Raw genomic sequence first — 23,450 nt, 5'->3', positions numbered from 1 at the left:
TTTATAAGTACTGGAAATCTTCAGTGATACACTTATATTTTACCCATGTAACAAAGCATAAAACAGAGGGAGAATTGCTACTTAAAGCCTAACTGTAAGAGAGAAGAAAAAGAAAAAAAGAGAGAGCTAAGTAAGGTTGCATCCTCAACATTATGCAAGAATTTAAGATCAGAAGAAATCTAAGTCTTTCACTGATGATTCACTTCAAGTCAAGTAAACATTGTACAAGAGACATGTATACTTTCTGGCTTCATCACAACTTTGAGAAAACAGTGACATGTTTATGCAGTTAAGAACTTTTCTATGTCCTGCTTATTCTTTAATATTCAGAGCTGAAAACAAACCTGGATGTGTCCAATAAGAGGCATACTTCTCCCATTCATTAACTAACCACATGTATACTATCCATATCCTTGAAGGTGTTTCCTTTGGCAAACACACAACTTATTTTTTATTATTTAAGGAAACCTGCAAAAAACATTGCCTTTCTTTCAAGAAAAACAAACCAAAAATCCCTCAGTGTACTTAATGTTATATTACCTTCAAAGTTTTTCTTCTGCCACTTACACTTAGATACCCAGTAGTTTATATTCCCATTACAGTCATTCATTACTTCAAATGTTACTGGGGGAACCCAAGTGTCAAGAAAACAATGAAGGCATAGGTACAAATTGCTTCCTAGCCTTGGTGAGCTGCTGCTGCTACTTCCCAGGACAGCTGGCCGATCAGCTGTTGAGAACTGGCCACACTGGTTTTCAGATTTTGCAATAGTCCCATTCAACGATTAGAGTAACTGACTGAATAACCTGTTGCTGTGACTTGGCATTTTACCATCTTTTTCCTTTCTACAGCTTTATATTAGACCAAGATGGATATCCTGTAGAAGTTTCAGGGCTTAACCACATACCTGTAGATGTCTCAATTTCTTGCTATTCCTGAAACATTAACCAAGTGCTTGAACTTCCTTTTCTTCATATGCTGCTCCTAGATAACTGGTCTCTTCCTCCCAACTTCAACCACACTTTTGTCCCTTCTTAAAGCAGAAAGATACAGTTTACACATTATACAGGCATGGCTGGAGGATATCTTACTCCCAAGACTACTATCTATGTCAGGTTTCTTATCTGGGTAAGAGTGTATTTTCTTCCCCAGAGAATAACAAAGAAGGCTGGAGCCATGTTATGTGACACCAGGAATAGCAGCACTGGGTTGCCCAACAGGGAAAAGAAAGGAGGAAAAAAAAAAAGGTTTGAAAAACAGTCTTGCTTTCACCAGTCACACAATGCCTCAACGTGAAAGACTTGCAAAGGGGAAGAGGAGCATCGAAGAATACATCAGTGGCAAGACCTCAGTTCAAGCATTATTGATCAAAAGCTGTAATTAATTATAAAAGCAAAAGCTATCACTGAAACGTGTAGGTTTGGAGAGAAAGCAAAAACATGGAGTTCTTTGCCTCTCTGGTGAAAAATGGGCAAGTTTTGTAGTAGAGCTGCAATTTGTTCACAACTGGAAAACACTTTCAAGAGGAAGAAAGCTTCTACTACTTCAGAGACTTGTAATTGTAAACTCAGCTTTTGCTGCCAGAACAACTTAATTTGCAAGTCAATCACTGATTTACACTATTTTTAACATCTTGTAGACAGAAAAACACAGGCTCTTGGTTGATGCTTGAAAAGCATCAAGTCTCCTTAAAGACGCCTTTGAGAGGAAAGGAACTGAAGTGCCACAAAATGTGAAGATGAAAGCAGAATAAGGCAAAAGTAGATCTTTGTATTTAACTGAAACAAAGCAAATTGAATGTTTAATGATATGCAAGCCAACCTTTAGACAAGACATCATGGGTACATTCTTACTGTTCTCTGTATCAACAATCTTGAGTTTGCTGCTCTTTAAAAAAATAAGTGAAAACAAAGAGTCACATGCATAAACAGAGAACATCATTACAACCTTCGCTATTGTGAAAACTGTTTTCAAGTTTTCTGTCTGCCAAAGCAAACTGTAAACATCATGACCACATTTATGCCCTTGAAGAGCCTGTAGGCAGAAACAAATGACTAGAGTGAGATATTAACCAAGACAAAACTTTCTGCTCAATTCCAGCTGGAATGCATTGCACAGTGTAACTGTATTGCTGAAACTTCAGAACAAGTATGTCTGTACGTGCACATTTTGTGACAGATGCAGTCACAAGAATAACTGAACATGAAATAGTCACACTCCACCAGAACCTAAGCTGTAGTCCAGAAATGGTCTTGGACTAACTCACTTCGATTCTAACAACCATTTGCACAGAGGTCAGAGTTGTGAGCCTTTATCTTCACAAATCTGCAGAAGGAAAACATTATCATTATCATCACGGGCATGGAGTATTTCCAACAATACTACATTTTTATCCAATAGGAAAGAAGCAGCACCATGTTTCTGCATAACTGATGACAACAATTTTGAGAAAGACGCAATTTTTGTAGAAAAGGCAGAAGCTCAGAAGGAGATAAAAAAATCCAGAGACTTCAGTTTACAGTCTGAAGCACTACAGGAGGAAAACAGGTCTCGTTATGTGCAGTGCAGCAGACTGATTCTCATTTTACAGATTTGAATAAGCAATAATGGACAACTACCTGGCAAGTCACAGGGAAGGCAATTTCATAAGTATGACTATGATCCCCACAAACTATTTCGGAGGTCGCCTACACCAAGATCTTCGGGATCTTGAATTCTGTACAAGAAAGCAGCATGCTGAAGGTGAGTAATCCATGCCTTGGGATAAGTAGCAAGCACAGGAGAAACAAAAGCCCTACTACATAGATTTCTACAGTGCAAGCTACCTTTAAACAAAAAGAAGCTGGATTTAGAATTTACAGGTGCTTTTTATTGTTATTTCAGTCAGAAGGCTAAGTCAGTCAAGCAGACACTGCTGCATGAAACCAGTAAGAAGACCATAAAACATGCTAGTCTTTACGCATACCACTCTATGCCTATGACTGCCATTGAAATTTATCCGAAAGCTTAACACGTAAGACATCTGATCTTGCATGACAGTCAAAAGATGACCTTACCTTCCTCTTCCGACTTGGGCAATATACTTTTCCTACTTCATTTTACCCAGATTTTTTTCCTATTTTATTTTTAAACAAACCCAGACACATGCATCAAGGTGAACTCTGGACTTTTTTGTCCTTAAAGTATATCAAGATTACTTATCCATAAGTACTGAAGAAAATGCCCATCTTAATTTATGAGATAATTTAAAAAACAAAAATAACAAATTTTGAAATTATAGCAGTAATATGTGTCTGTGTGTGCTAGCGACCATTTTAACATAGAAGTCAGAAGTCATGTAGGCAAGCCAATATTTACGTTTCTGATTTCTGCCAAACTCCTTCATTGCCCCACTCAGGACAATGCATTAGCACTTCATATTCACATTCTCAAACTTTGTGGGTTTTTTTCTTTTTTTTTTTTTTTCCCCATTTTCCAAACAGGTATGAAGTAATTTGCATTCTATCATTATTATTTTCCCCAAGAGCACAGAGAATGTTTACTCCCTTAGCTTCTAAGCTGCTACCTTGAAAAAAGTGGTGCAAAAACTATTAGTAACTTTGTGTTTAGCCCACACAAGCCAACAAATGTAACTAAAAGCAAACAATTTTCTTTTTACTAACAGGTCCATGTACAGGCTCAAATTTAGCTTGGTTAAGGACAATCATAACAAGCCAAGAAAATACTAGAGAAGCCACCAGAAATCACACTAACATAGCTTACAGAAAAAAAGAAGATCAAACGTGCTGTTTGTTTACAAGTTAAGCTTCTCTTGCAGATCTAAAAGTTTAGCCACAGGCATTAAGTTTGAAATCAGCACAACAGTCCATGTTTGCAACATGCTTCGTCTTAATGGCAAAAGAAAAAAATACATTAAAAGACTGGCACAGAACGAATAGAACAAGCATTTAATTTAGATTTAACATAACTTTGTTTGGTATTTGCATCCTTTCCGAGCTTGCAGCATCAAATATACGTTGTGTTCAGATACTTTGGAAGATGATGTTTGGCATTAACAACACAGTTAGTCAGTTTACACGACATTTAAAGCTTCTGACAGCTTCTGTAAGTATTTTTTCCTTATTTGAAATACGAAGGACCTAGCATATCACCAGATCCTGTTGCTACACAGATTATCTGGTCATGCAGCAAAGACACATCAGATATCCCCAGATGATAGCACAGGCTGATTAAAAGTTATAGCTCCAGCTTGTTGGGGTTTTTTTAATATGCAGAACTAAACTGTAAGTTTTATAACATCTTACAGGATATGATCAGCTTCCAAAACATAGCATGAGTATTAGTAACGATGCCTTTATCACTGGGTTGCGGGCAGGGCGGGGGAGGGACGACCCCTTCTATGCAGACATCGCTGTGACAGCCATGACACGGCTGCTCACGGTCTCCATTTGGGCGCGGACACGGGCGAGCCCTGACAGCGCAGCAGCGCCAGCGCTCCGCTGCAGAGCCGAGCGCCCGGGGCCTGGCTGCCGCCCGGCACTGCCCAGGACCTGCCTCCCTTCCCCGAAAGGGTTAAATCCGCTGACGCCGGCGCCTGGGGGAGGAGCCGGAGCATGGAAAAGGGAGAGAAAAATGGAGAAATAAAGGGAGGGAGCTGCCCGGGGACTCACCTGCGGCGCCAGCCACCTGCGCGCACCCCCCCCCGGCTGCGCAGGCTGAGCGCCGCCCGCACGGCACGACGCTCCCAAGGAGCCACCGCGGCGGGCGGGAGCAGGAGGTTTAACAATAATCATGGCAATAATTAAAAATTTAAAAGCACAGAATGTGCCTCCGCCCTCCCGGCCCCGCGCAGTGCTGAGTAAGGGCCAACCCCAACGCGGAAGGAAAAAGGAGACACGGGAGCCCTTCCCAGGGACGGAGTCGGCGCCAGGGGAACACCCGAACCTCCTTCCCTCGCCGGCGAGGAGGAAAGTTTCCTCCGGAAGAGGAGAGGGACGGGGCCGGGGAGGAGAGGGTTCTCCCCGACGGGGTGCCGGCTTCTGCCGCGCCCCGGGTAGGGGGCAGAGGAAGGCGGACGAGGCGCCGGGTCCAGCGCCCACTCCCCGCCTGTCAGGCCGCCTCCCTCCCGCGGCTGCTCACCTGCCGCCGGATCGCCCGCCGACAGCCGCCACCGGGCACCCCTCCTCCGCCCCAATAGCTGCGGCGCTCGCGACCCGGAGCTTCTCCGCGCGCCCGCCGCCGCCTCAGGAGCCGCCGGACCCGCCGCCGCTCCTGTTTGGGGAGGAAGCGGCCACCATGTTACTTTCTCCCCCGCAAACGCCCACAGGCGGGTGTAGGGCCCGCCCCGAAAGGAGGCGGCGGCGGGGCAGAGCAGCCGCTGCTGCGGGCAGGGGGCGCCCGCGAGCGGCGGCGCCGGCAGCGGGAGGGCGGGGCGGGGGCGGGGGCCGCGGGGTGAGCGGGGGCAGCATGTGCAGCGCAGTCCCCGGCCGGCGCTGGCCTGAGGCCCGGCAGCGGCGTCTGCGGAGGCTTGGCTTGTGCCGGTAAAAAGTATGTCAGAAAGGGACCTCGGCAGTTTGCTTCAGCCGCCTGCCCAGACGCGGCTGCTTGATTCGTAGCTGATTCTCATTACCCTGGTAATGCTCATCACATTTCCTATAAGGTGGGAAGCTGTAGTGGTATACACAGGTTCAGAGCAATGTGCCTGGGTGCTGGGGAGGCCAGGAGAGCATTTCACTGCAGTTTTAAGAGAGCGGTTGTGTCCACTGAATGTCTGTAACTTCATGGGACCTGACGTGATTCATCACAAAGTACTGGAGGAGGTAGGGATGTTTCAGCAGGACCCCTCTCAATGACCTGCTGAAGGTCTTGGGGTCTGGGGAGGTCCCTGCTGGATGGAGGCTAGCCAGTGTTCTTCGAACTTACCAGAAGGGCATGAGGGAAGACCCAGGAAAATAGAGCTGTAAGTCTAACCTCATTACCTGGAAAAATTATGGAAAAGATCCTATGGAGTGCTATGAAAGGGCATTTCAAGGACAATGCAATAATCAGGTACAGCCAACATGGGTTCACAAAGGGAAAGAAGCACTGTCTAAGTAATCCAGTATCCTTCTACAATAAGATTACTCGTTTTGTGGGTGAAAGGAAGGCAGTAGATACGGGTTTTCTGGGTTTTAGAAAGGTTTTTGATGCTGTACCTCACAGCATCCTTCTGTCCAGCTGTGGAATGAGCAGATGCAAAGTGTAGTGGTTGAGGAAGTGGCAGAATGGTAGGGCTGGAAGGACTGTAGCTAATGGGGCAACATCTGGCAGGTGACCAGTGACCAGCGCTGTTCCTCTGGGCTCAGTTCCAGGACCAGTTATGTTCCAAATTTTTATCAATGACCTAAGGCAAAATTTGACTGCACCATTAGTAAATTTACTGATTATATAGAACTGGGAGGTGCTACTGACCCTGTTAAGGGACAAGAGGCCTTGCATAGGGATCTAGATAGATTGCAACACTGAGCAATTCTTAATGGTATGGAATATAAGAAGAACGAATGCTGGATTTTAACAGCTGGGATGGAGGAACACCATGCGCAAGTATAGACTTGGAGAGGAGTTGCTGGAGAGCAGCTCTGCAGAAAGGCACCTGGGGGTGCTGGTTGGCATTAAGCTGGTTGTGAGTCATCCGTGTGTGTGCGGGCAGCCAGGAGTGCAAACCCCATCCTGGGGTGCATCAAACACAGCACAACCAGCCAGCCAAAAGAGGGGGTTATCCCGCTCTGTTTAGGATTGGTGTGGACACGCCTCGAGTGCTGTGCGCAGTTCTGGGCCCCACAGTTTGAGAAGGATGGGAAGGGCCTTGAATGCACATTGAGGAGGCCCACAAAGCTGGTGGAAGGGCCGGAGAATGTGTCCTGTGAGGAACAGCTGGGGACTTTGGGCTTGTCTTGTTTTGAGAAAAGAAGGGGCAACCTCACTAATCTCTGCAGGTTCCTGAAGACGTAGAGAGGAAGGTGCTACTCTCTTCTCCCTAGGAACTAGCAACAGGATGCACAGGAGTTGTACAAAGCTGCTCCAGGGGAGGTTTAGACTGGACATTAGGAAAGATTTGTTTACTGAGAGGGCGCTCAAACACTGCAACAGGCTTCCTAGAGAGGTGGTTGATGCTTCAAGCCTGCCAGTGTTCAAGGGGCATTTGGACAGGAGGCCGCGGCACATCCATCTGCTTCCAGCTGGGACAGAGAACGCTCCCCTGGGCAGCCACGGCGAGCCCCGAAGAGGAGGGCCGGCAGATCCGAGGCTTCTACTCCAGCCAAGAAGAGGCCGCCCCACGGGCAGCGCTAGAGGAATGCCCCAGGCGCTGCTGAAAGCAGGGCTGGGCCAGCAGCTGGGGCGTGCGCTGGCCCTCGAGGATTCCCGGCCCTCTAATTCTACTTAGCAGGGCAATAAAAGAAAATAGAGAACTGAAGACCGCAGAAAAAGTGTCAGTGTTATTAATATGTGCAATTGCTATCCCAGCCCAGCTGCCTTCTCCCTCTTTTGCTGGGACCATGTCCAGGGTTTACTCCTGTTGTCCTTAGCAGAGGACCATGGGGCTTCTCCCTCTGGTCTTGCACAGCCCTGCTTTGACTGTCATGGGGCCCGGCCTGGTTCGGCTCTTCCCTTCCCTTCCCTTCCCTTCCCTTTTTCCTTCCCTTCCCTTCCCTTCCCTTCCCTTCCCTTCCCTTCCCTTCCCTTCCCGCTTCCCTCCTCTCCTTCTGCATCTCTCTCCCCTCTCCCTTCTCCTCTCTCCCCTCATTTTCTTCTGGAATATCATGAGTTTCTTGATGTGTCCTGCCCTTGTGTTCTTTCAAGAAGAGCAGATAATCTAAGCGTCAAGGGTTGTTTTCTTCAAAAATACTCCATAGCATGCATTTTCCAGGCAGCTTTAGACTGATGCTGAAAACCTGCAAATCACTGATTTTATGTTGCAGCAAATCATTCTGTTTAATTTCTATCTGAGTACCACAAAAGAACCCTGTTCAAGGTAGGTTCTGCTGGTTTTCAAGAACTGTCTGGACTTTTTGTCAAGACATTTGTCACCAGTTGCCAAACCTACAGCTCCAGGAAGGCCTGATTCTTTAGCCTCACTGTAGGAAATGAGTTGTCGACTTAGTGTGCCTCTGACTTTCATTGGGGAAGATTTGTGCACACTGAGTCTGTGATAAGCTTAATTTGAGTCCTTGGGAATAAAAATACCTTGCCCTCACAGATTCCTGACTGAGCACTTGTTAATTTCTTCATAACTGCTAGAAGAGTTCATTCCTTAATCCTTTAGATGCCTCCACAGTCATACTGGTTATGGACATGGCATCAGGGACCACTCCATTGCACTCATTGTCCCTAATAGCAGCCTTTGACTTTTGGTGAGCCCTGGACTGGTCAGGCAGTCAAACTAGATGGTTGTTTTAGGTCCCTTCCAAATGGAGCATGATCCCTTCCCATTCACCTCCCCTTCCCTCTTCTCTTTATCTTTTCTAAATTAATGCAAGTGAAAGCTGCTGGACAAAAAAAATCCAGAAGCTCCTCTTCTGACATTGGAGCTTACGGAAGCTGTTTCACCTTTGGAAACCTTTATTTCCCACTGGCAATGCTTTCTCTTCCAGGTCTTCAGCGAGCATCTCTGCAAGAGCTTGTGAGTGTTGTGCCCTGGATTCTGGCCACTCAGGTCCTGAAGACTTCCAGCCTCAAGTGGCCCAGCTTTTCTCTGGGCCACTCACTCCGGTGCTTAATCATCCTCACAGGGATTTTGGTTTTGATTCTCTGTCCTATTCCCAGAGTTGGCACCCTCTCTCACTCTCTCACCAGGCAGTGCTGGGAAGAGACTGTCCCCATCCCCTTGATGCCTTTTCCACGGGCACCAGGCTGTGCCCTGAGGTGGGTGCCCCAAGGCCTTCTCTGCTCCACGGCGGACCAGCCCCACAGACCCTCCTTGCGTCCCCTGAGCCCCTCTGAGCCCCTCTGCTTCGTCGACTTCCCTCCTCTCCAGGACTCCCAATGGGATGTAGTGCCTGGATGAGGCCTGAGGGCTGCTGAGCAGAGGGGGATCACCCTTGTGCCCTCTGGCCGGGGGAGAAAGACAGGAGAAAGCTGTGACAGCGGGACAAGTGCTGCCTGTGACCCAGCGTGGGAGAAAGCAGAGGAGCCCAGAGGGCTGGGCAGCAGTGCTGGAGCGTGGGGAGAGCCTGTGGGACTCTGTCCTGTAGCCTCCAAGGGAGGCACAAAGTGTAACCCAACAAACCCTCTTGCCATAGGTGCCTGGAGATTTCTGCCATGGCAGAACGACCTGATGGGGCCCAGTGAAGACACAGCCAAGGCCTTGGTGACTGGCATGAAACACCGATGCTGAGCACCAGCGAAGAGACGGGGGACGGAGTGGGCGTTGCGGAAATGCCACATGCATGTGCTGCAGCTGCAGTGCTGCCAGGCCGAGCTTCATGGGTGAGGGTAGCCCATTGTGACGTCCCCGAGCAATGGACTGTGACATCTTGGAGCGCCGGATTGTGACCATGCATCCCTCACTGCTGGTATCTGGGTGCTGAGCCTCACCCAGCCAGTTGGTGCCCGCACTCCAGCTGAGCGACTTCGCGAGGTTCGGAGCGTTGAGCGAGGCCTTCGGTGCTGGTGCTGTGCTCAGAGAGTTGTTTGTTGCAGCTTTCAGTGCCCAAGCCCAGAGCCACCAGAGGATTTTCCCCGACCCTGCCAGGTTCAGGCAGCCGGGGCACGCAGGAGGCGCGCTCGCAGCAGCAGAGGTGAGCTGTGTGGGGACCCACGGCCTTGGGGAGCTGGGAGTGTTTCCTTCTCGAGGGACCTGGGCATTGCTTCCAGCCCTCCCGGGGCCAGCCAGTGACCGTGACCTCTCTCTCTTTTCTAGCGTGACGCCCACTGCCGCAGCAGCCGTGAGAGGGAGCAACTCGAGATCCCCAGCTCCCTGTAGCCCACCGCAGCTCGTGGAGAGCACGGCCATGGAGATGGACAACTTCTGTCCAGTCTGCCAGGACAGCTGGGAGGAGGCCAGCTACGTGACACCATGCCTCCACCGGTTCTGCTATCCCTGCATCTTGCAGTGGGCTGAAACCAAGCCCGAGTGCCCCCTCTGCAAGAGGCGGATCCTCTCCATCGTGCACTCGGTGCGTGCGGATGACGACTTTGAGGAGCACGTCATCACAACACCTGCGGTGCCGTCGGTCGCCAGCCGCCAGGCAGGAGATCCCAGCCGTCCAGCTGCCCACAGCCGCCATGGCCCTGCAGCAGCACAAGCAGCGCAGCCCGTGGGACTGGTGCAGGGGGCTCCTCTGCGTGGCCTCCGGCCCAGCACCTGGGCATCCCTTTTCCGGGACCACCCAGCCCTCCTCCAGCCCCTGCTGAGCTGGGCGCAACAGGAGCTGGGGCTGATCTTTGGGAGCCGGCGTTCGCGGGCAGACCTAGTGGAGGAGCTCCTCGCATCCCTCTTGGTCCTTTTCGGGCTGGACGAAGACCTACTGGTCCAGCTGTTGGCGGCCACCCTGGAAAACCACGCAGCGACGTTTGTGCACCGGCTTATTGACGTCGCTGTGCAATGGTGCAGCGGGGAGGCCCGTCGCCTGCTGGGCCTGGAGGACGGCCGTGCTGCCGGTGGGCGGGAGGGCAGCCCCGTGGCTGCCCCCAGCCCCTCTGCATCGCGAGGAGGGTCTCCCGCACCTGGCCCGGCCCCTTCCAGGAGCCCTGAGGGAACCAACATGGGTGACGTCCCCAGCACCTCAACGGCTGCCCTTAGTGGGGATCCCAGCAGCCCGCCCCTTGGCGCTGGTCCTCTCTCTGGGGAGCAAGAAGAGCCCCGGGAGGAGACCGAGGAGGCTGCGGCACATCCATCTGCTTCCAGCTGGGACAGAGAACGCTCCCCTGGGCAGCCACGGCGAGCCCCGAAGAGGAGGGCCGGCAGATCCGAGGCTTCTACTCCAGCCAAGAAGAGGCCGCCCCACGGGCAGCGCTAGAGGAATGCCCCAGGCGCTGCTGAAAGCAGGGCTGGGCCAGCAGCTGGGGCGTGCGCTGGCCCTCGAGGATTCCCGGCCCTCTAATTCTACTTAGCAGGGCAATAAAAGAAAATAGAGAACTGAAGACCGCAGAAAAAGTGTCAGTGTTATTAATATGTGCAATTGCTATCCCAGCCCAGCTGCCTTCTCCCTCTTTTGCTGGGACCATGTCCAGGGTTTACTCCTGTTGTCCTTAGCAGAGGACCATGGGGCTTCTCCCTCTGGTCTTGCACAGCCCTGCTTTGACTGTCATGGGGCCCGGCCTGGTTCAGCCCTTCCCTTCCCTTCCCTTCCCTTCCCTTCCCTTCCCTTCCCTTCCCTTCCCTTCCCTTCCCTTCCCTTCCCTTCCCTTCCCTTCCCTTCCCTTCCCTTCCCTTCCCTTCCCTTCCCTTCCCTTCCCTTCCCTTCCCTTCCCTTCCCTTCCCTTCCCTTCCCTTCCCTTCCCTTCCCGCTTCCCTCCTCTCCTTCTGCATCTCTCTCCCCTCTCCCTTCTCCTCTCTCCCCTCATTTTCTTCTGGAATATCATGAGTTTCTTGATGTGTCCTGCCCTTGTGTTCTTTCAAGAAGAGCAGATAATCTAAGCGTCAAGGGTTGTTTTCTTCAAAAATACTCCATAGCATGCATTTTCCAGGCAGCTTTAGACTGATGCTGAAAACCTGCAAATCACTGATTTTATGTTGCAGCAAATCATTCTGTTTAATTTCTATCTGAGTACCACAAAAGAACCCTGTTCAAGGTAGGTTCTGCTGGTTTTCAAGAACTGTCTGGACTTTTTGTCAAGACATTTGTCACCAGTTGCCAAACCTACAGCTTCAGGAAGGCCTGATTCTTTAGCCTCACTGTAGGAAATGAGTTGTCGACTTAGTGTGCCTCTGACTTTCATTGGGGAGGATTTGTGCACACTGAGTCTGTGATAAGCTTAATTTGAGTCCTTGGGAATAAAAATACCTTGCCCTCACAGATTCCTGACTGAGCACTTGTTAATTTCTTCATAACTGCTAGAAGAGTTCATTCCTTAATCCTTTAGATGCCTCCACAGTCATACTGGTTATGGACATGGCATCAGGGACCACTCCATTGCACTCATTGTCCCTAATAGCAGCCTTTGACTTTTGGTGAGCCCTGGACTGGTCAGGCAGTCAAACTAGATGGTTGTTTTAGGTCCCTTCCAAATGGAGCTGGATCCCTTCCCATTCACCTCCCCTTCCCTCTTCTCTTTATCTTTTCTAAATTAATGCAAGTGAAAGCTGCTGGACAAAAAAAATCCAGAAGCTCCTCTTCTGACATTGGAGCTTACGGAAGCTGTTTCACCTTTGGAAACCTTTATTTCCCACTGGCAATGCTTTCTCTTCCAGGTCTTCAGCGAGCATCTCTGCAAGAGCTTGTGAGTGTTGTGCCCTGGATTCTGGCCACTCAGGTCCCGAAGACTTCCAGCCTCAAGTGGCCCAGCTTTTCTCTGGGCCACTCACTCCGGTGCTTAATCATCCTCACAGGGATTTTGGTTTTGATTCTCTGTCCTATTCCCAGAGTTGGCACCCTCTCTCACTCTCTCACCAGGCAGTGCTGGGAAGAGCCTGTCCCCATCCCCTTGATGCCTTTTCCACGGGCACCAGGCTGTGCCCTGAGGTGGGTGCCCCAAGGCCTTCTCTGCTCCATGGCGGACCAGCCCCACAGACCCTCCTTGCGTCCCCTGAGCCCCTCTGAGCCCCTCTGCTTCGTCGACTTCCCTCCTCTCCAGGACTCCCAATGGGATGTAGTGCCTGGATGAGGCCTGAGGGCTGCTGAGCAGAGGGGGATCACCCTTGTGCCCTCTGGCCGGGGGAGAAAGACAGGAGAAAGCTGTGACAGCGAGACAAGTGCTGCCTGTGACCCAGCGTGGGAGAAAGCAGAGGAGCCCAGAGGGCTGGGCAGCAGTGCTGGAGCGTGGGGAGAGCCTGTGGGACTCTGTCCTGTAGCCTCCAAGGGAGGCACAAAGTGTAACCCAACAAACCCTCTTGCCATAGGTGCCTGGAGATTTCTGCCATGGCAGAACGACTTGATGGGGCCCAGTGAAGACACAGCCAAGGCCTTGGTGACTGGCATGAAACACCGATGCTGAGCACCAGCGAAGAGACGGGGGACGGAGTGGGCGTTGCGGAAATGCCACATGCATGTGCTGCAGCTGCAGTGCTGCCAGGCCGAGCTTCATGGGTGAGGGTAGCCCATTGTGACGTCCCCGAGCAATGGACTGTGACATCTTGGAGCGCCGGATTGTGACCATGCATCCCTCACTGCTGGTATCTGGGTGCTGAGCCTCACCCAGCCAGTTGGTGCCCGCACTCCAGCTGAGCGACTTCGCGAAGTTCGGAGCGTTGAGCGAGGCCTTCGGTGCTGGTGCTGTGCTCAGAGAGTTGTTTGTTGCAGCTTTCAGTGCCCAAGCCCAGAGCCACCAGAGGATTTTCCCCGACCCTGCCAGGTTCAGGCAGCCGGGGCACACAGGAGGCGCGCTCGCAGCAGCAGAGGTGAGCTGTGTGGGGACCCACGGCCCTGGGGAGCTGGGAGTGTTTCCTTCTCGAGGGACCTGGGCATTGCTTCCAGCCCTCCCGGGGCCAGCCAGTGACCGTGACCTCTCTCTCTTTTCTAGCGTGACGCCCACTGCCGCAGCAGCCGTGAGAGGGAGCAACTCGACATCCCCAGCTCCCTGTAGCCCACCGCAGCTCGTGGAGAGCACGGCCATGGAGATGGACAACTTCTGTCCAGTCTGCCAGGACAGCTGGGAGGAGGCCAGCTACGTGACACCATGCCTCCACCGGTTCTGCTATCCCTGCATCTTGCAGTGGGCTGAAACCAAGCCCGAGTGCCCCCTCTGCAAGAGGCGGATCCTCTCCATCGTGCACTCGGTGCGTGCGGATGACGACTTTGAGGAGCACGTCATCACAACACCTGCGGTGCCGTCGGTCGCCAGCCGCCAGGCAGGAGATCCCAGCCGTCCAGCTGCCCACAGCCGCCATGGCCCTGCAGCAGCACAAGCAGCGCAGCCTGTGGGACTGGTGCAGGGGGCTCCTCTGCGTGGCCTCCGGCCCAGCACCTGGGCATCCCTTTTCCGGGACCACCCAGCCCTCCTCCAGCCCCTGCTGAGCTGGGCGCAACAGGAGCTGGGGCTGATCTTTGGGAGCCGGCGTTCGCGGGCAGACCTAGTGGAGGAGCTCCTCGCATCCCTCTTGGTCCTTTTCGGGCTGGACGAAGACCTACTGGTCCAGCTGTTGGCGGCCACCCTGGAAAACCACGCAGCGACGTTTGTGCACCGGCTTATTGACGTCGCTGTGCAATGGTGCAGCGGGGAGGCCCGTCGCCTGCTGGGCCTGGAGGACGGCCGTGCTGCCGGTGGGCGGGAGGGCAGCCCCGTGGCTGCCCCCAGCCCCTCTGCATCGCGAGGAGGGTCTCCCGCACCTGGCCCGGCCCCTTCCAGGAGCCCTGAGGGAACCAACATGGGTGACGTCCCCAGCACCTCAACGGCTGCCCTTAGTGGGGATCCCAGCAGCCCGCCCCTTGGCGCTGGTCCTCTCTCTGGGGAGCAAGAAGAGCCCCGGGAGGAGACCGAGGAGGCTGCGGCACATCCATCTGCTTCCAGCTGGGACAGAGAACGCTCCCCTGGGCAGCCACGGCGAGCCCCGAAGAGGAGGGCCGGCAGATCCGAGGCTTCTACTCCAGCCAAGAAGAGGCCGCCCCACGGGCAGCGCTAGAGGAATGCCCCAGGCGCTGCTGAAAGCAGGGCTGGGCCAGCAGCTGGGGCGTGCGCTGGCCCTCGAGGATTCCCGGCCCTCTAATTCTACTTAGCAGGGCAATAAAAGAAAATAGAGAACTGAAGACCGCAGAAAAAGTGTCAGTGTTATCAATATGTGCAATTGCTATCCCAGCCCAGCTGCCTTCTCCCTCTTTTGCTGGGACCATGTCCAGGGTTTACTCCTGTTGTCCTTAGCAGAGGACCATGGGGCTTCTCCCTCTGGTCTTGCACAGCCCTGCTTTGACTGTCATGGGGCCCGGCCTGGTTCGGCTCTTCCCTTCCCTTCCCTTCCCTTCCCTTCCCTTCCCTTCCCTTCCCTTCCCTTCCCTTCCCTTCCCTTCCCTTCCCTTCCCTTCCCTTCCCTTCCCTTCCCTTCCCTTCCCTTCCCTTCCCTTCCCTTCCCTTCCCTTCCCTTCCCTTCCCTTCCCGCTTCCCTCCTCTCCTTCTGCATCTCTCTCCCCTCTCCCTTCTCCTCTCTCCCCTCATTTTCTTCTGGAATATCATGAGTTTCTTGATGTGTCCTGCCCTTGTGTTCTTTCAAGAAGAGCAGATAATCTAAGCGTCAAGGGTTGTTTTCTTCAAAAATACTCCATAGCATGCATTTTCCAGGCAGCTTTAGACTGATGCTGAAAACCTGCAAATCACTGATTTTATGTTGCAGCAAATCATTCTGTTTAATTTCTATCTGAGTACCACAAAAGAACCCTGTTCAAGGTAGGTTCTGCTGGTTTTCAAGAACTGTCTGGACTTTTTGTCAAGACATTTGTCACCAGTTGCCAAACCTACAGCTCCAGGAAGGCCTGATTCTTTAGCCTCACTGTAGGAAATGAGTTGTCGACTTAGTGTGCCTCTGACTTTCATTGGGGAAGATTTGTGCACACTGAGTCTGTGATAAGCTTAATTTGAGTCCTTGGGAATAAAAATACCTTGCCCTCACAGATTCCTGACTGAGCACTTGTTAATTTCTTCATAACTGCTAGAAGAGTTCATTCCTTAATCCTTTAGATGCCTCCACAGTCATACTGGTTATGGACATGGCATCAGGGACCACTCCATTGCACTCATTGTCCCTAATAGCAGCCTTTGACTTTTGGTGAGCCCTGGACTGGTCAGGCAGTCAAACTAGATGGTTGTTTTAGGTCCCTTCCAAATGGAGCATGATCCCTTCCCATTCACCTCCCCTTCCCTCTTCTCTTTATCTTTTCTAAATTAATGCAAGTGAAAGCTGCTGGACAAAAAAAATCCAGAAGCTCCTCTTCTGACATTGGAGCTTACGGAAGCTGTTTCACCTTTGGAAACCTTTATTTCCCACTGGCAATGCTTTCTCTTCCAGGTCTTCAGCGAGCATCTCTGCAAGAGCTTGTGAGTGTTGTGCCCTGGATTCTGGCCACTCAGGTCCTGAAGACTTCCAGCCTCAAGTGGCCCAGCTTTTCTCTGGGCCACTCACTCCGGTGCTTAATCATCCTCACAGGGATTTTGGTTTTGATTCTCTGTCCTATTCCCAGAGTTGGCACCCTCTCTCACTCTCTCACCAGGCAGTGCTGGGAAGAGCCTGTCCCCATCCCCTTGATGCCTTTTCCACGGGCACCAGGCTGTGCCCTGAGGTGGGTGCCCCAAGGCCTTCTCTGCTCCATGGCGGACCAGCCCCACAGACCCTCCTTGCGTCCCCTGAGCCCCTCTGAGCCCCTCTGCTTCGTCGACTTCCCTCCTCTCCAGGACTCCCAATGGGATGTAGTGCCTGGATGAGGCCTGAGGGCTGCTGAGCAGAGGGGGATCACCCTTGTGCCCTCTGGCCGGGGGAGAAAGACAGGAGAAAGCTGTGACAGCGAGACAAGTGCTGCCTGTGACCCAGCGTGGGAGAAAGCAGAGGAGCCCAGAGGGCTGGGCAGCAGTGCTGGAGCGTGGGGAGAGCCTGTGGGACTCTGTCCTGTAGCCTCCAAGGGAGGCACAAAGTGTAACCCAACAAACCCTCTTGCCATAGGTGCCTGGAGATTTCTGCCATGGCAGAACGACCTGATGGGGCCCAGTGAAGACACAGCCAAGGCCTTGGTGACTGGCATGAAACACCGATGCTGAGCACCAGCGAAGAGACGGGGGACGGAGTGGGCGTTGCGGAAATGCCACATGCATGTGCTGCAGCTGCAGTGCTGCCAGGCCGAGCTTCATGGGTGAGGGTAGCCCATTGTGACGTCCCCGAGCAATGGACTGTGACATCTTGGAGCGCCGGATTGTGACCATGCATCCCTCACTGCTGGTATCTGGGTGCTAAGCCTCACCCAGCCAGTTGGTGCCCGCACTCCAGCTGAGCGACTTCGCGAGGTTCGGAGCGTTGAGCGAGGCCTTCGGTGCTGGTGCTGTGCTCAGAGAGTTGTTTGTTGCAGCTTTCAGTGCCCAAGCCCAGAGCCACCAGAGGATTTTCCCCGACCCTGCCAGGTTCAGGCAGCCGGGGCACGCAGGAGGCGCGCTCGCAGCAGCAGAGGTGAGCTGTGTGGGGACCCACGGCCTTGGGGAGCTGGGAGTGTTTCCTTCTCGAGGGACCTGGGCATTGCTTCCAGCCCTCCCGGGGCCAGCCAGTGACCGTGACCTCTCTCTCTTTTCTAGCGTGACGCCCACTGCCGCAGCAGCCGTGAGAGGGAGCAACTCGACATCCCCAGCTCCCTGTAGCCCACCGCAGCTCGTGGAGAGCACGGCCATGGAGATGGACAACTTCTGTCCAGTCTGCCAGGACAGCTGGGAGGAGGCCAGCTACGTGACACCATGCCTCCACCGGTTCTGCTATCCCTGCATCTTGCAGTGGGCTGAAACCAAGCCCGAGTGCCCCCTCTGCAAGAGGCGGATCCTCTCCATCGTGCACTCGGTGCGTGCGGATGACGACTTTGAGGAGCACGTCATCACAACACCTGCGGTGCCGTCGGTCGCCAGCCGCCAGGCAGGAGATCCCAGCCGTCCAGCTGCCCACAGCCGCCATGGCCCTGCAGCAGCACAAGCAGCGCAGCCCGTGGGACTGGTGCAGGGGGCTCCTCTGCGTGGCCTCCGGCCCAGCACCTGGGCATCCCTTTTCCGGGACCACCCAGCCCTCCTCCAGCCCCTGCTGAGCTGGGCGCAACAGGAGCTGGGGCTGATCTTTGGGAGCCGGCGTTCGCGGGCAGACCTAGTGGAGGAGCTCCTCGCATCCCTCTTGGTCCTTTTCGGGCTGGACGAAGACCTACTGGTCCAGCTGTTGGCGGCCACCCTGGAAAACCACGCAGCGACGTTTGTGCACCGGCTTATTGACGTCGCTGTGCAATGGTGCAGCGGGGAGGCCCGTCGCCTGCTGGGCCTGGAGGACGGCCGTGCTGCCGGTGGGCAGGAGGGCAGCCCCGTGGCTGCCCCCAGCCCCTCTGCATCGCGAGGAGGGTCTCCCGCACCTGGCCCGGCCCCTTCCAGGAGCCCTGAGGGAACCAACATGGGTGACGTCCCCAGCACCTCAACGGCTGCCCTTAGTGGGGATCCCAGCAGCCCGCCCCTTGGCGCTGGTCCTCTCTCTGGGGAGCAAGAAGAGCCCCGGGAGGAGACCGAGGAGGCTGCGGCACATCCATCTGCTTCCAGCTGGGACAGAGAACGCTCCCCTGGGCAGCCACGGCGAGCCCCGAAGAGGAGGGCCGGCAGATCCGAGGCTTCTACTCCAGCCAAGAAGAGGCCGCCCCACGGGCAGCGCTAGAGGAATGCCCCAGGCGCTGCTGAAAGCAGGGCTGGGCCAGCAGCTGGGGCGTGCGCTGGCCCTCGAGGATTCCCGGCCCTCTAATTCTACTTAGCAGGGCAATAAAAGAAAATAGAGAACTGAAGACCGCAGAAAAAGTGTCAGTGTTATCAATATGTGCAATTGCTATCCCAGCCCAGCTGCCTTCTCCCTCTTTTGCTGGGACCATGTCCAGGGTTTACTCCTGTTGTCCTTAGCAGAGGACCATGGGGCTTCTCCCTCTGGTCTTGCACAGCCCTGCTTTGACTGTCATGGGGCCCGGCCTGGTTCGGCTCTTCCCTTCCCTTCCCTTCCCTTCCCTTCCCTTCCCTTCCCTTCCCTTCCCTTCCCTTCCCTTCCCTTCCCTTCCCTTCCCTTCCCTTCCCTTCCCTTCCCTTCCCTTCCCTTCCCTTCCCGCTTCCCTTCTCTCCTTCTGCATCTCTCTCCCCTCTCCCTTCTCCTCTCTCCCCTCATTTTCTTCTGGAATATCATGAGTTTCTTGATGTGTCCTGCCCTTGTGTTCTTTCAAGAAGAGCAGATAATCTAAGCGTCAAGGGTTGTTTTCTTCAAAAATACTCCATAGCATGCATTTTCCAGGCAGCTTTAGACTGATGCTGAAAACCTGCAAATCACTAATTTTATGTTGCAGCAAATCATTCTGTTTAATTTCTATCTGAGTACCACAAAAGAACCCTGTTCAAGGTAGGTTCTGCTGGTTTTCAAGAACTGTCTGGACTTTTTGTCAAGACATTTGTCACCAGTTGCCAAACCTACAGCTCCAGGAAGGCCTGATTCTTTAGCCTCACTGTAGGAAATGAGTTGTCGACTTAGTGTGCCTCTGACTTTCATTGGGGAGGATTTGTGCACACTGAGTCTGTGATAAGCTTAATTTGAGTCCTTGGGAATAAAAATACCTTGCCCTCACAGATTCCTGACTGAGCACTTGTTAATTTCTTCATAACTGCTAGAAGAGTTCATTCCTTAATCCTTTAGATGCCTCCACAGTCATACTGGTTATGGACATGGCATCAGGGACCACTCCATTGCACTCATTGTCCCTAATAACAGCCTTTGACTTTTGGTGAGCCCTGGACTGGTCAGGCAGTCAAACTAGATGGTTGTTTTAGGTCCCTTCCAAATGGAGCTGGATCCCTTCCCATTCACCTCCCCTTCCCTCTTCTCTTTATCTTTTCTAAATTAATGCAAGTGAAAGCTGCTGGACAAAAAAAATCCAGAAGCTCCTCTTCTGACATTGGAGCTTACGGAAGCTGTTTCACCTTTGGAAACCTTTATTTCCCACTGGCAATGCTTTCTCTTCCAGGTCTTCAGCGAGCATCTCTGCAAGAGCTTGTGAGTGTTGTGCCCTGGATTCTGGCCACTCAGGTCCCGAAGACTTCCAGCCTCAAGTGGCCCAGCTTTTCTCTGGGCCACTCACTCCGGTGCTTAATCATCCTCACAGGGATTTTGGTTTTGATTCTCTGTCCTATTCCCAGAGTTGGCACCCTCTCTCACTCTCTCACCAGGCAGTGCTGGGAAGAGCCTGTCCCCATCCCCTTGATGCCTTTTCCACGGGCACCAGGCTGTGCCCTGAGGTGGGTGCCCCAAGGCCTTCTCTGCTCCATGGCGGACCAGCCCCACAGACCCTCCTTGCGTCCCCTGAGCCCCTCTGAGCCCCTCTGCTTCGTCGACTTCCCTCCTCTCCAGGACTCCCAATGGGATGTAGTGCCTGGATGAGGCCTGAGGGCTGCTGAGCAGAGGGGGATCACCCTTGTGCCCTCTGGCCGGGGGAGAAAGACAGGAGAAAGCTGTGACAGCGAGACAAGTGCTGCCTGTGACCCAGCGTGGGAGAAAGCAGAGGAGCCCAGAGGGCTGGGCAGCAGTGCTGGAGCGTGGGGAGAGCCTGTGGGACTCTGTCCTGTAGCCTCCAAGGGAGGCACAAAGTGTAACCCAACAAACCCTCTTGCCATAGGTGCCTGGAGATTTCTGCCATGGCAGAACGACCTGATGGGGCCCAGTGAAGACACAGCCAAGGCCTTGGTGACTGGCATGAAACACCGATGCTGAGCACCAGCGAAGAGACGGGGGACGGAGTGGGCGTTGCGGAAATGCCACATGCATGTGCTGCAGCTGCAGTGCTGCCAGGCCGAGCTTCATGGGTGAGGGTAGCCCATTGTGACGTCCCCGAGCAATGGACTGTGACATCTTGGAGCGCCGGATTGTGACCATGCATCCCTCACTGCTGGTATCTGGGTGCTGAGCCTCACCCAGCCAGTTGGTGCCCGCACTCCAGCTGAGCGACTTCGCGAGGTTCGGAGCGTTGAGCGAGGCCTTCGGTGCTGGTGCTGTGCTCAGAGAGTTGTTTGTTGCAGCTTTCAGTGCCCAAGCCCAGAGCCACCAGAGGATTTTCCCCGACCCTGCCAGGTTCAGGCAGCCGGGGCACGCAGGAGGCGCGCTCGCAGCAGCAGAGGTGAGCTGTGTGGGGACCCACGGCCTTGGGGAGCTGGGAGTGTTTCCTTCTCGAGGGACCTGGGCATTGCTTCCAGCCCTCCCGGGGCCAGCCAGTAACCGTGACCTCTCTCTCTTTTCTAGCGTGACGCCCACTGCCGCAGCAGCCGTGAGAGGGAGCAACACGACATCCCCAGCTCCCTGTAGCCCACCGCAGCTCGTGGAGAGCATGGCCATGGAGATGGACAACTTCTGTCCAGTCTGCCAGGACAGCTGGGAGGAGGCCAGCTACGTGACACCATGCCTCCACCGGTTCTGCTATCCCTGCATCTTGCAGTGGGCTGAAACCAAGCCCGAGTGCCCCCTCTGCAAGAGGCGGATCCTCTCCATCGTGCACTCGGTGCGTGCGGATGACGACTTTGAGGAGCACGTCATCACAACACCTGCGGTGCCGTCGGTCGCCAGCCGCCAGGCAGGAGATCCCGGCCGTCCAGCTGCCCACAGCCGCCGTGGCCCTGCAGCAGCACAAGCAGCGCAGCCCGTGGGACTGGTGCAGGGGGCTCCTCTGCGTGGCCTCCGGCCCAGCACCTGGGCATCCCTTTTCCGGGACCACCCAGCCCTCCTCCAGCCCCTGCTGAGCTGGGCGCAACAGGAGCTGGGGCTGATCTTTGGGAGCCGGCGTTCGCGGGCAGACCTAGTGGAGGAGCTCCTCGCATCCCTCTTGGTCCTTTTCGGGCTGGACGAAGACCTACTGGTCCAGCTGTTGGCGGCCACCCTGGAAAACCACGCAGCGACGTTTGTGCACCGGCTTATTGACGTCGCTGTGCAATGGTGCAGCGGGGAGGCCCGTCGCCTGCTGGGCCTGGAGGACGGCCGTGCTGCCGGTGGGCGGGAGGGCAGCCCCGTGGCTGCCCCCAGCCCCTCTGCATCGCGAGGAGGGTCTCCCGCACCTGGCCCGGCCCCTTCCAGGAGCCCTGAGGGAACCAACATGGGTGACGTCCCCAGCACCTCAACGGCTGCCCTTAGTGGGGATCCCAGCAGCCCGCCCCTTGGCGCTGGTTCTCTCTCTGGGGAGCAAGAAGAGCCCCGGGAGGAGACCGAGGAGGCTGCGGCACATCCATCTGCTTCCAGCTGGGACAGAGAACGCTCCCCTGGGCAGCCACGGCGAGCCCCGAAGAGGAGGGCCGGCAGATCCGAGGCTTCTACTCCAGCCAAGAAGAGGCCGCCCCACGGGCAGCGCTAGAGGAATGCCCCAGGCGCTGCTGAAAGCAGGGCTGGGCCAGCAGCTGGGGCGTGCGCTGGCCCTCGAGGATTCCCGGCCCTCTAATTCTACTTAGCAGGGCAATAAAAGAAAATAGAGAACTGGAGACCGCAGAAAAAGTGTCAGTGTTATTAATATGTGCAATTGCTATCCCAGCCCAGCTGCCTTCTCCCTCTTTTGCTGGGACCATGTCCAGGGTTTACTCCTGTTGTCCTTAGCAGAGGACCATGGGGCTTCTCCCTCTGGTCTTGCACAGCCCTGCTTTGACTGTCATGGGGCCCGGCCTGGTTCGGCCCTTCCCTTCCCTTCCCTTCCCTTCCCTTCCCTTCCCTTCCCTTCCCTTCCCTTCCCTTCCCTTCCCTTCCCTTCCCTTCCCTTCCCTTCCCTTCCCTTCCCTTCCCTTCCCTTCCCTTCCCTTCCCGCTTCCCTCCTCTCCTTCTGCATCTCTCTCCCCTCTCCCTTCTCCTCTCTCCCCTCATTTTCTTCCGGAATATCATGAGTTTCTTGATGTGTCCTGCCCTTGTGTTCTTTCAAGAAGAGCAGATAATCTAAGCGTCAAGGGTTGTTTTCTTCAAAAATACTCCATAGCATGCATTTTCCAGGCAGCTTTAGACTGATGCTGAAAACCTGCAAATCACTAATTTTATGTTGCAGCAAATCATTCTGTTTAATTTCTATCTGAGTACCACAAAAGAACCCTGTTCAAGGTAGGTTCTGCTGGTTTTCAAGAACTGTCTGGACTTTTTGTCAAGACATTTGTCACCAGTTGCCAAACCTACAGCTCCAGGAAGGCCTGATTCTTTAGCCTCACTGTAGGAAATGAGTTGTCGACTTAGTGTGCCTCTGACTTTCATTGGGGAGGATTTGTGCACACTGAGTCTGTGATAAGCTTAATTTGAGTCCTTGGGAATAAAAATACCTTGCCCTCACAGATTCCTGACTGAGCACTTGTTAATTTCTTCATAACTGCTAGAAGAGTTCATTCCTTAATCCTTTAGATGCCTCCACAGTCATACTGGTTATGGACATGGCATCAGGGACCACTCCAGCTGCTCTGGCTTTTGGAATTGACGTAGTAGGAGTTTTGTCCTGAAGGTGAATAATGAAAATATACAAAGCAATGGTTGCCTGCTGTCCTAAGGTGTTATGCGTATTGCAATCTGTTAAAAATTGCTTGAAGTAATGCTGTCACTGGAGTATGTGTAAGATCCTGATTGTTGTTTACTT

The 23,450-nt window shown here is 53.7% G+C and overlaps 4 protein-coding genes across 9 annotated transcripts in view; 3 read left to right on the top strand and 1 right to left on the bottom strand.

Moving 5' to 3' along the window:
* The window catches only part of DENND4C (DENN domain containing 4C), a 74,621-nt gene extending 69,266 nt beyond the window's left edge, over window positions 1-5,355 (bottom strand). For 4 of the 6 annotated variants that reach the window (XM_065046199.1, XM_065046202.1, XM_065046203.1 and 1 more), the window contains exon 1: window positions 5,140-5,355. The gene's annotated coding sequence lies outside the window, so the exon portion shown is untranslated. Of the gene's footprint in view, window positions 1-907; window positions 1,034-2,618; window positions 2,717-5,139 lie in introns of all 6 variants that reach the window. The other 2 variants (XM_065046200.1, XM_065046201.1) reach the window with 2 other exon arrangements.
* Window positions 5,356-5,430: 75 nt separating this feature from the next.
* On the top strand, window positions 5,431-13,346 carry LOC135577308 (E3 ubiquitin-protein ligase Topors-like). Its single transcript, XM_065046205.1, has 2 exons — window positions 5,431-9,776; window positions 9,899-13,346. Exon 2 carries the CDS (start codon window positions 9,990-9,992, stop codon window positions 10,995-10,997), a length of 1,008 nt encoding a protein of 335 aa, XP_064902277.1. The 5' UTR covers window positions 5,431-9,776; window positions 9,899-9,989; the 3' UTR covers window positions 10,998-13,346.
* Window positions 13,347-13,663: 317 nt separating this feature from the next.
* LOC135577307 (E3 ubiquitin-protein ligase Topors-like) lies at window positions 13,664-18,848 on the top strand. Its single transcript, XM_065046198.1, has 2 exons — window positions 13,664-17,278; window positions 17,401-18,848. The coding sequence occupies exon 2, from the start codon at window positions 17,492-17,494 to the stop codon at window positions 18,497-18,499; it is 1,008 nt and encodes a 335-aa protein (XP_064902270.1). The 5' UTR covers window positions 13,664-17,278; window positions 17,401-17,491; the 3' UTR covers window positions 18,500-18,848.
* Window positions 18,849-18,857: 9 nt separating this feature from the next.
* On the top strand, window positions 18,858-22,572 carry LOC135577306 (uncharacterized). The gene is made up of 2 exons (XM_065046196.1): window positions 18,858-20,984; window positions 21,107-22,572. Exon 2 carries the CDS (start codon window positions 21,192-21,194, stop codon window positions 22,203-22,205), a length of 1,014 nt encoding a protein of 337 aa, XP_064902268.1. The 5' UTR covers window positions 18,858-20,984; window positions 21,107-21,191; the 3' UTR covers window positions 22,206-22,572.
* The last annotated feature ends 878 nt before the right edge of the window (window positions 22,573-23,450 follow it).

The sequence above is a fragment of the Columba livia genome, chromosome Z, assembly GCF_036013475.1.
Source record: "Columba livia isolate bColLiv1 breed racing homer chromosome Z, bColLiv1.pat.W.v2, whole genome shotgun sequence".
NCBI lineage: Eukaryota > Metazoa > Chordata > Aves > Columbiformes > Columbidae > Columba > Columba livia.
Note: the sequence above shows the minus strand (reverse complement) of the source record. Positions and strands in the feature narration are given on the sequence as shown.

Bases quoted from the DNA above. Each gene is read 5' to 3' on its own strand.
- LOC135577308 (XM_065046205.1), top strand. From the start codon at position 9,990: ATGGAGATGGACAACTTCTGTCCAGTCTGCCAGGACAGCTGGGAGGAG.
- LOC135577307 (XM_065046198.1), top strand. From the start codon at position 17,492: ATGGAGATGGACAACTTCTGTCCAGTCTGCCAGGACAGCTGGGAGGAG.
- LOC135577306 (XM_065046196.1), top strand. From the start codon at position 21,192: ATGGCCATGGAGATGGACAACTTCTGTCCAGTCTGCCAGGACAGCTGG.